General features: G+C 34.6%; 1 protein-coding gene across 1 annotated transcript in view; it reads left to right on the top strand.

Moving 5' to 3' along the window:
- Positions 1 to 11,525, top strand: part of LOC106470374 (CAP-Gly domain-containing linker protein 4-like) — a 70,627-nt gene that overhangs the window by 5,677 nt on the left and 53,425 nt on the right. The window contains exons 3-4 of the mRNA XM_013930922.2: positions 2,427 to 2,682; positions 5,724 to 5,867. Of these exons, the coding sequence (XP_013786376.2) occupies positions 2,427 to 2,682; positions 5,724 to 5,867 (400 nt within the window). The remainder of the gene's footprint in view (positions 1 to 2,426; positions 2,683 to 5,723; positions 5,868 to 11,525) is intronic.

The raw sequence follows: 11,525 nt of genomic DNA, 5'->3' as shown, positions 1-11,525 counted from the left end.
ACTTCTATATATGACATGTGAATAACCAATCAAAAGCTCAGAATATCCCCCTAGTGGCTTTCTCAACCATTTTCAAATATAACTGCTTTATTTTGAGACAAACCTTCGTGCTGGTAAGTTGAGTCTTTAGCCTGTTTGAAATTTCATATTTATTTAGACCCAAATACAGGTTAGTTACTATACTTGATAAATTATAACGGAATTCTATGGTATTGATATAGTAATATATAATTTTTTGGTTATTCAACTATATTTATATAACCTAAAAAACATTATTTTGTTTCACATTCTCCACGTGCAAAATTTCTTAAGGCTTAGCAAGGTATGACAAGCAGCAACCGAGTATAAAGGTCGTAACTAGAAGAGTTAATTGTTTGCTTTACTTCTTTATTTTCTGTTCTGTGTTTTAAGAAAAATAAGTTTAAGAAGTTGTTTGTAAATAGTAATATTCTATATACATGTATAATGTATAATAATTGAAATGTGACTGTATTTTACAAAATACAAGTCCACTAAAACACAGACTAGACAGGTCACTTTGTAAACACTAAAGGTCAGTTTTGTATAATTGGCTACGGTAACATTAGTGCACGTGTGCCATGTCATTGTTGGCCAGGCACAGCTGAAAGGTCAATATAATAAAAATAATAAATATATATAAATGTATAATGTTATGAGATTTAAGCTATTTAGTCCAAACATTTATGTTTTTGTGTTATAATTTGTAGTCATCCTAAAATGAAAAAGGCATTTATTTCTTTTTATTTATATTTAATTCTGAATTTTTTATGGTGATTACGTGATTGGTCAAATCAACTGAATCCATACAGAGATCTGTTAGTGAAATTAACATAAAATATAAAGTTTTTCTTAAAAAACATTTGATAACTATCTGGACATTGTAAGGATTTCACAAGTGAAATTTTAAAATTTTCTGATACACAAAATTATTTTTTATCTTAAAATGAAAGTTACTTTGTATGTTGGATAGGCAACATACGAAAAGAAAAAAGGGCACAAGAAAAACATTGCTTAACAAACCTTAAGATTTATTAACAAAAACTGATATTTTGCGTATGAAAGCATTGTAATGTTTACTGATAATCTGCTAAATTTGTGAACATTAGCTTACTAATTTCAATGTTATAGCATGAAAATTATTACAAGCACAAAATGGTTACTAGATAGGTCCCAGGGACTGAGCCCATGCTCAAAGAAATAAGAACACAGAATAATAACATGCACAAAGCAAACAATGCCCTATAACTATTATAACTTAATTGGCTTTCTAACTAAGACAAGAGGGGCTTAAAATAATTCCATTAAATGCTAGATAAACTTTCAATCTGAAGGCATAATTGACAATACTCTACTAAAAACAGAGTATTGATATATTCTGTTGGTTGTAAAGGATATAAAATGTCAGAGAATTATTTACTATTTGTAAAAGAGAGGATTTGATAGGTGAGTCATGGCAAAGGGGTCTGATTTTCTAGTTCATGATGAAGATTGAAGACTTTGCCTTAGTAATATCTCTATTGTAATGAGTAAATTACATTAAATTTCATACTTCAGAGAGGTGTGGTAAATAAATTAGAGAATGGGGAAGAGCTAGAAAACAAATGTCTATTTTCATATGAGGGCAGAATGGGGATTTATTTGAATATTTTTTTAAAACTTAAGTTAAAATGTATATAATATTAAAATATGAATTATGAACTACATTTTAATGCTAAGTTTATTTATATACATGAATAATAAAGTAGTTTAATTGAAATTTGGATGTAATTGCAAAATATTGTGATGTGCACACTTTGGCCTACCTGTAGTGAGAGGTTTAAGCAAGCTTCAAATAAATAGTGTTTTAAATCTGTCTATTAGAATTGTTATTAAAATTGTTTATCATTGTTGTTGTACTTTTGTTGATTGTACACTATAGAGTTTTTAGTAAATATATTTAGTCCTTACTCTAACATCATTCTGTTATCGGAAATAATTAATTTTGTGAATGTCTTAGTTGAATTGTACTTAGATCAAATTTCATGAGTGCATTGTCAAGAAAAGGTTATTTGTTACAGGTTCAATCAAAAATTGTGTGTAAGATAAATTTAAGAAACTTAATGGCTTTAGATAGTCAAGTTAAAAGCATAAAACACATAGAAAATTTCAGAGCACATAATTTTCATATTATATTGAACTTAAAAAGTTAGGAAGAACATCTCATTGTATGAACAAAAGTTGTAGAGGGAGCACAAATGGAAATGTATTCTTGACATGGTATAGTGCCTTCTTGATATAAAATATTTTGAAAACTTGCATTATTTATAGTATTCTTTAATTCACTTATATACACGTAATAATAAAATTATTGTTGTAATAGCATTTGCACACTAGCAGTTGAGAATATGCAAATTAATATCTTTCAGATTTTAAAACGGGGTGCTCATATCAATGATCGAGATGGTCTAACTGATATGACTCTCTTACATTATGCATGCAAAGCAGGAGCTACTGGGGTTGGGGATGTACAGGTGGCCACGCGAACAACTGCACTTTTATTAGACAAAGGAGCAGACATTTCTTTACGGTGTAGATGGACTGATATGGGCCCTGTACATTATGCAGCTTACTTTGATGTGGCTCCTGTGTTGGAACTTCTTTTAAAATTTACAGAAAACAGAGGTATGGAATACTATACTTTTTGACTTATTTAAAACTTTTCCTATCCTTTATCTTCTTATAAATTCGTATAAAATTCCATGTGGTAGTTAAAATTCTTATTATTTTTCACTAAAGCTATGTAAAATATCAATCTCCATCAAGCTTATCCTTGGTTAAGAACATTTTTTGTGTAATTATTAAATCAAAGTTTCTAATGATCTATTTTGTAATATGATTAATCTTTTCTGGCAATTATTGAAAAAAATATCTAAAACCTAACTAGTAGAGAAAGAATTAAGGTATGCATATTTGATCTCTTACTCCCTGTGACAATTTTGTTATTTTAAATATACAATAAGATTGTTTAACTAACCAGTAATTGATAAAACAATGAAATAGAAACAAGAAAATAAAAAAAATTGTCAGTCTTAAGCACCTCATTCTTTTTAACTTTGTATCTATTGGAGTGATTGGATCTTTTTGATTCTCACAGAGGGTTTTTCATAATCTATGGTACCAATTTGTACATTCAAGAACCTTTGCCTATAACTAATCCTGTGGGCTGTGTCTGTATAGCATAAAATCCCTAACTCTCTTGTTGCAATTTAGTTGAAGTGTAGTGATTTGCAGGTGATGCATAAAGTTGAAATTTTATGAAGTGGTTACATTACAGGTCTTTCTGACATGAAGTTCACCTGTTCTTTGGTTTCTTTTTCACTTTTATTTTAAAAAAGGGATGCCACATTGATGAAGCAAAGAAGGCATGATTCTAGAAGGTAAAAAGCAGATTACAACGTGACTTGCTACCACCCATACACCAAAAGTAATGAAGAATATTTTACAGTTTGTCATCAGAACTAACTCAAAAACACAATAGCGTATTGTAGCTAAAGTAGGAACCTTCCTTAAAACTATGAATTTAATTGTACAAAAAGGATAGAAGAACTGTGTCCATAAACTTTTCCCAAATCACATAACCAAATAAAAGACCAACTGTAGAAAGCTCGACAGGCAATGTATAGCATGCAACAAATGGAAGTGTATTGTCTTATCCTTAAGTGTCTGTTAAAGTTGGGTAATTTATTACTATCTTATCAGTGGTACACCATTATAAAAATGAGTTAGAACATTTGTAGTTTTTTGTCCAGGGGACTTACGGTGATTACAGGCTACAACTAAAATAGTAAGTTAAACAACCAGACTGTCGAGAAAAATACCAAGGTGAACATTTCATATTATTAGGCTAATGTACTGACACCACTATACACAAGGAAATGCCATGTTAGTGTGGCTCCATCAAGACATAGTACCTAGCTACAAGACCAAGTCGGTATGCCAGTTTTTCCCACAAGATACAAGTTCAAACAGAAATTCATACTATACCATTTTTAAACATATCCTTTGAACTTCTGTACCTTTTGGTTTCTGAAATAATCCCCGAAAAGTTGTTGGCCTTTAGAAAGCATGTAAAGTGAAGGGGACAATACTGACCTCATTGTGTGGTTACTATGCTGTAGTGCAATAATTCATAACCAGGGTCATCACATCGGACACTACAGATGGTAGAAGAAGAAGCTGTAAGACCTGCATATGCATCATTGTAACGTTACCATAGATTGTGAACACTCCTTTATACACATACATTGTGCTTTGGATTACCACTCAGAACAATCATTATTGATGTATGTTATGTGGAGAAGTATTGTTGTACTTCATGTTTGTGTGTCAATCTGTTATATGTATACATAATGGACTTTGTCAGAAATCTTAACTTTAAATTAGGTGACTTGTTTTCTTAAGAATTTGGAAGAACAGTAGATGATTGAATTTTTGTTGCCCAATGTTGCTAGGGGCTTGAATAAGTTACTTGTTAGGTTTTTTCTTTCTAGTTAAAAAATGGTATAAGCTTTGGAAACTTAGAATCAAACTTGTTTATGGGGACATAGGGATAATTATTTCTTTGGAAAAAAATTGTTACATTGTATATACTTTGCATTACATTTGATTTGTGCTGATATTTTGGATTTAAGTTTCTGGTGAATGTGTTTATTGATTTGAATGATTTTGTAATGTAATTAGATTCACATTTGGGTGTGTATTGTGTAATGGCTTTGACAGACTTAATGTTCTGTTTGCTTATGTTTTATTATTTTACTGGCTTGGTGATATTTTCTACATTTACTTTATCTGTGTATATATCTTTTACAGATGTTTGTGTGCAAACAAGCCTTGTTAAACTTGTGATGATTAAAACAAAATTGATCAGTAATAAATCCTTTGATTTGGTGCTGCTTACAATGCTAACATCACAACGAAAAGTCAGATGAAATAACCAGCAACTAGGGAAATCTAATACGAAAAACGTTTTTCAACCATCTATATCAGTGCTTTTTGAAATTTCTGTAATTTTTGTTTTTGTTGTCGGTGATAATCAGCCAAACCAAATTAATTGGTTTTCTGTAATAGATTTTTGGCTGACTAACACAAAATTTTTATATTATAATTTTACACTTTATTCAATTTGAATTTCTTTTTTTAATACATTGATAGCACTGATGGTATAAGCTAGTTCTGTGCCATTCATTAGAAACCATCATTTGAAATTTGTTTTGTTTGTGTGTGTTTTCTTAAGAATCTGGAAGAACTGTAGATGATTGAATTTTTGTTGCCCAAGGAAGATGGGATGATTGATTATAACTGCTGCTACTAGTTAAATCTTCACTACTTGTTATAAGAACCAGCAGTATAAATACTATTAAATGAACTAAATTGGCCTAAGTAGTGTTATACTTTTTGCATTGATGTAGTACAAAATTACTGATGAGGAGGGAGGAAATGGTGTTGGAATCAGTCTATTTTAGAAGAATTGGCTTAAAAATAAGATATAGTTAGTAATTGTGGTTTCCTTACCACAAATTGACAAAGCAAATAAAACAGTTTTTTATAATTTTTTGCTATGTTGATATAGCATTATGTATCAGATTTGAAATGTTTACTGTAACTCACTACACTGCTAATTTTTACATATAATACTCATTTAACTTATAATAATTCTGCATTAGATATAAACAGTCCTTGTCGAGAGTTTGATGGTGGAACGCCATTACATATTTCTGCAACAAACTTGTGTATTGGAGTATCTCAAGTGTTAATTGACTATGGAGCTGACTGCCTAATACAAGATGATTTTGGAAGACGTCCATTAGGTGAGCTGCATTTAGTTGTCAGGTGTATGGAGAGATTAAAATATTTCTCTGTGGTAGGCATTGTAGTAATCTTTGGTCATAACTATATTCAAACACAAAAGGGAAGAGGAAAGTAGCATTTTGTAATGATAAGCTAACATTGTATAGTGGAGACATGCTACTATTACACAAGTTAACACCATTTAGAGATTACATGCTAGAATAATGTACTATTAGACCAAACCATTTAGTGATGACATGTTTCTGTAATATACTCTTAGAAAAGTGAACACCATCTAGTGATGGCACACTAGTAAAATTTACTGTTTTATAAAGTAATATCATTTAGTGATGACATTCTAGTATAATGTAGGGGAGACTGGGGACAGTTGTAACACATTGAATTCCTATGATCAGAAGCAAGCTAGAGTGACATCAGTTACTCTGCACATGTTGAGTTCCATCTGCCTGTGGAAGAGGAGCTTCCTGTACCAAATCTTTCAGATTTTATCTCCAAAAAACTATTTTGACCTAGGTGAGTAAATGTTTTCTCCTAGTTTTCTTTTTTTGATATACACCTGTGTTATACAATTTATAATTAAAACTTTTCTCATTCTCATCCTTGATTTCTGTGTCTATAATTAATACAGTTGGAGTGCTCTTAATTTTGTTGTTTCTTCCTTGAACTTGAGGTTTAGTAATATCTCACTGGGTAGAAGCTAGTTGTAACTTTTGTTACAATTGACCCCATATAACACTAGGTCTTTTTTTTGCATACCTTGAGTTAGGAAAAGACAAGTAGGGGAGTATCTTTTGAAATACAGATAAAGCATCAAATGAAGTGCAGAATAAGGGAAAACCAGTGCAAACTGTGACAAAAATATTCAATATTTGCCATGTGACATTGGCCTGTTATTGCAAGGCAAGGAGAAGGGTAGCTGCTAAAAAGTTTATGAAATTGCCAAAGATTAACTACCTCATTGCATTATGAGTGTTCACTGATTAATTGGAAAAAAATCTGTCAGAATATCTGCTGAAGGCTGTGGACTTGTATTATAGACTATACATTTTTGTGTACAACGTTTTCAGGCCCAAAATAGTTAATTAAAGGATAGAAAAAGCTATCCAATATAGAATATACAGGTGATCAGATAACAGGAGGGATCCCAACAGGATTTATTGTACTTTAATTTATTTTCATGTTAACCTCTTCTCGTATATGAACCTCTTTTTTTTAAAAGTAAAAGAAAGGCATATTGAATTAAAACATGTTAATTTATTGTTGGATTTTTTTCTTTATTTTTGCAGGTGCACAAGCTTGCCTGTCAGCTTGTAAAAGCATATAATTGAAAGTGTCATGGAGTAAAAATGAAATGGGTGGTCCAGGTTGATTTTCTTCATATTTAAAGAGATACCAGCAACTTATCATCAGAAGTCTTCAAGAAACTAGTTTCAGTCTCATAAATGTGTCTATATTCTTTAAAAACCTAAAGGAAGTTTTAGTTAAAAACACAAATTGGATCTTAAACATGTGGTTGAAACAGGAATCACAACTGCACAAACACCAGACAGATTTTGTTGCCAAATGTAATGCTAAACAAGTGTAGAGCACAGTGTTCTTATCTCAATTGCCCTTGCAGTTAATGCATTAAGCAGTATTATTGCTCCAATTTTTGTCTTTCTATGTAAGGAATACCATACTCATTTTTGTGAGATGGACCCCCATGTATCTACAGTGGGACTGAAAATGGTTCAGGCCGGATGCAAGAAGAAGACTTTACAGTGATTATTTGCCACCTTGCCAAGCACATCAGAGCTTCTCCTGAGACAAAAGTCTTGCTTTCACTGGACAACCATGATTCACATCTTTCAATCTAATGCTGAACATTACCTCTTCTCAAATAATTAGCTATTCCTGTTCAGTGCTGCCCACTGTATGCAAAAAAAATTATGCATGCCACAAGCCTTCTATCTCCCCTCCATTGGAATTGACTGATTCCAATGTGTCTCTCATGAAAATCATCATGCGTCAATCCTCTACAAATAAGAGTTTGACATACTCTCATGACACATGTGACTACCTCTATTCAATTATGCCAAACTATCACTTCTTGTTTAGCAGTACTTGTGTTTAGGTTTTTTTTCTTTTGGTGCTCTTCGTGTGAATCATTATTTTAATAGTTTAATTTCAGAAGTGGGATTTCTTCATTATTATTATTTTTTCTTTACATTGAAAAAATCTTTTAACTTAATTTCCCAGCCTTTAGCACTATTTTTACAGGCTGCGGGTGGGAGAGACATGTCGTTGGATTTCTCTGCTATTATCCATCATGAGATTGATTGTTATATAGGTCAACCTTTTTCTTCTGAACAAGCTGAACCTGTTTGAGCCAAGGAAGATTTGACAGCTTTTTGACACCACCGGATTTTGCCCTGTTTTATCCCTATCCCTCCTTCAGAATCAGCTAGGCCTAATATGGCATTTTTCGATGTTTTATCCAATTCCCCATTTTTTCTATAATTTCTTATTACCTCCATGTTGGCTCGTTTGTTGTCTTTGGCTCTTGTTTTACACATGTGGTATCTCTGTAGTTGTGTCTTTCTTTTCTAGTTTTCTGTATTTTTTCTTTGGTGATATGTTTTCTATCATGTATCTGAGAATTTGGAATCTTGTATGTAATTATGCATGAACACTAAACTCTTCCTAATCAGTTTCATGTTTCCTGCAGTTGGATTCAAGACACGTCCCTATTCTTTCCTGTCTTGGTCCTTATTCACCTGTCCCTATCTCCTTCCAGGGATTTCTCATCTTGTTATTTTATTTAACGTAGATGGGCATGTCGCCAACAGTACCAGAGACTTACTTTACTATATTATATTGTTACCCTTTGGTGATCTTTCACTACAGTTCCATGGGTTCTTCAGGTTTTATCAGAGGGACTTGTCCTACTATTTCTTTTCCCACCTCCTTTGTCCCTGGTACCCTTTTCCTTCCCCATGACTCGAGATCATGCAACCAGCCTGCATCTATCCAAGGAGGTACAAGATTTTCTGTCACTACAGGCTATTTGTTGTCCTCACACCAAACCAGAGACTGGTGGCCTGTACTAGGTTTGTTCCACCTCATTCTCAGTTTCAGTCTGCCGTGTTTTTACTTTCGAGTCGTTTTTCAGCCTTAGGTGAGTTTTTTCTCCAGGTTTATCAATGACAAAGAAGAATGTCACGAATGATTATTTGTATATCCCGATATTTTGTCACTCGTGATCCTCTCTTCAGTTTATTCTCCACAGGGTTGTTCCTCTGTTTTGTGCACTGCCCTTCAGACTTGCTTTAGCCCTGTATGTTTTGTCAGCCATTCAGAGCCATTGTACTTCACCTATGTGCTCTTCGGTTATGCGTTCCTCCTCCTTTGGTGGACTGGCTACTGTTCGCTCATTACAAATAGTAGTTTGCCTGTTACCCTTATAAGCTGCTCCTGGAGGCAGCTATAATGGGCTATTAATCAAGTTGGAGAAGTCCTTACTGTGACCTATCCAATATCTTTTCCATTTGGGTGTTTTTCTTTTTCTACACAGATCTCAGTTGGGCCCGCCCATCTCCTCTTAGACTTTCTTCAATGGGTTTTCAGTTTGATTACAACTCACAAAGTTCTATCACTTTTGGGGATGTGATCTTCCATGATAGCCCAAATCCTCTTAAGTCAGGCTCATATGCAGGCATTTTTGTGGGCTTTTCATGACCAATGGAATTTTGCAGGGACCCTTTGTTGGCTCATACTACCCTTCTTCATACCCTTGTCATCGATCAGCATTGGCAGTTAGATATAACTGCATGGGTTTTTCAGATTTTGTGAACTCATCCGTTTGGAAATGAGGAGCGAGGGTTGATCAACTGGAAGAATTGGGGTTTTTGATCTTCAGATGAGAAGTCTTATCCTATCATTTTCCTGGAGCTTCTCGCTGTTGGTAGTCTTATGGTTCATTTTCTCCATCTGATCTGAAATCGTCTGATAATGATCCATTCCAACTTTTCTTCAGTGGTTTGTTATCTAAATCACCAAGGTGGCACCTGTTCTCTATCCCTCTGTATTCATATGTTTGATTTTTTTGGCCCACACACTCAATATTCCTATCATTGCATGTCATGTTTTGGGGCTTTCGCTCTTGTCGTGGATCGGATTCCAGTCCAGAGAACATTTATCTGACAGAGTGGTCTCTGGATCCTTTTGTTTTGCGATGACTTTGACTTTAATGGGTACTCCTTACATTGAGGCTTTTGCTACATCACTTAACCACAAATTGCGTTGGTTTTGGTCTCCGGCTCTTCGTCTTCTTGCTCTGGCTATCAATGTTTTCAGCCAGGATTAGACCTACACATTTATCTATCCTCCCATTCTCCTTCTCTGGGTGATTTCATTCATCCTTCATACTCTGTGTTCAGTCCTTCTGATAGCTCTTTCCTGGCAATCTCAGTTGTGGTTTCTGCAGCTTCTCCAGATCAAACTTCCTCCTCCATTACCTTTTCTTTTGTCTCCGTCCCTTCTTTGCCACTCTGAGTCACTGGTGTTTCATCCAGACATTCCTGTCCTCTGTCTTCATGCCTAGTTTTCCTCTGGTCATTGGCAAGGTGATCCGGCATCTCCTAACAGTTAGCCTCTTTTTCTGGTTTGTTTCATTTGTCCTTCCTACATGGAAGTTTCTCAACGCAAATGGAATTTTTCCATCCTTGGTTTCTGGGTCCAGGGTTTTCCCTGATCAACCCACTGTTCTTAGTCATGTGGATTTCCTCTCTTGACTTTTGGATTGGGGGTCTTCTATCTCCTCGGTCTCGGATTTTTGTGCGGTCTTGTACCACACCATTAGTTTCTCCCGATCCTGCAGGTATTTACCTCTCCTGTGGATGTGTTCCTTCAGGATTTGAAAACCGCCACGGCAGGCAGCCCATCTGGATGAGGATATTAATGTGGTCCTGCACTGCCTACTTTGCCTATGTTTGAACCACTTTCCCAGTGATTCTTGCTTTATCTTTCTTTATGGTTTCGTTACTTCTCCTATTCACCTGTGGATGCGAGTGGTCTGTTTATTTGCCATCGATGTTTCATGTACTCTTTGATAACTCTTGCATTTAGCCGCTTTCCCTATCTTCTGGTTCACACCTTTATCCTTGTCCTAATCTGGATATACTTCTATGTCCTGCTCTTCTCTGTTTTATTTCCTGCATGGCTTCCTTCTGTGGTGTCCATTCCCACCTCTTTCTTTCTTGGCAGCCATCCTCTGTTCATGTTCTTTCTCCTTCCTCCTTCGCCAATTGGGTTTGACTCTTCATTCGATTGGCTTCTTCCTCTTTATTGTCTTCCTCCCATACTTTGTTCCGAGTGTCTTCTCACCCAATTTGACACCATACTTTTCCATTGGCATTTCATCTTTGTCATCCTTTGGAGGTACTACCTCAGTCGGGCATGTGGGCTCCCCATGATACATTTGTCTCTCACTATTTGCATCATGGTCTTTTTCCTGTTTAGGTTCTTGTCTTTCACCTGTAGCAATTCTAGAATATCATAATTCAGTGAGACTTTGACTGGGTAAGTTATTTCTTTCTCTTATTTTTCCCCTCGACGTGGATTCCTGTACGTGGTGAGGGGACCTCCCAGGGAAGGTTCTGTATTTTCAGTTACTTTCT

This window comes from Limulus polyphemus, unplaced genomic scaffold, assembly GCF_000517525.1.
Source record: "Limulus polyphemus unplaced genomic scaffold, Limulus_polyphemus-2.1.2 Scaffold3971, whole genome shotgun sequence".
NCBI classification, from domain to species: Eukaryota; Metazoa; Arthropoda; class Merostomata; order Xiphosura; family Limulidae; genus Limulus; species Limulus polyphemus.
Note: the sequence above shows the minus strand (reverse complement) of the source record. Positions and strands in the feature narration are given on the sequence as shown.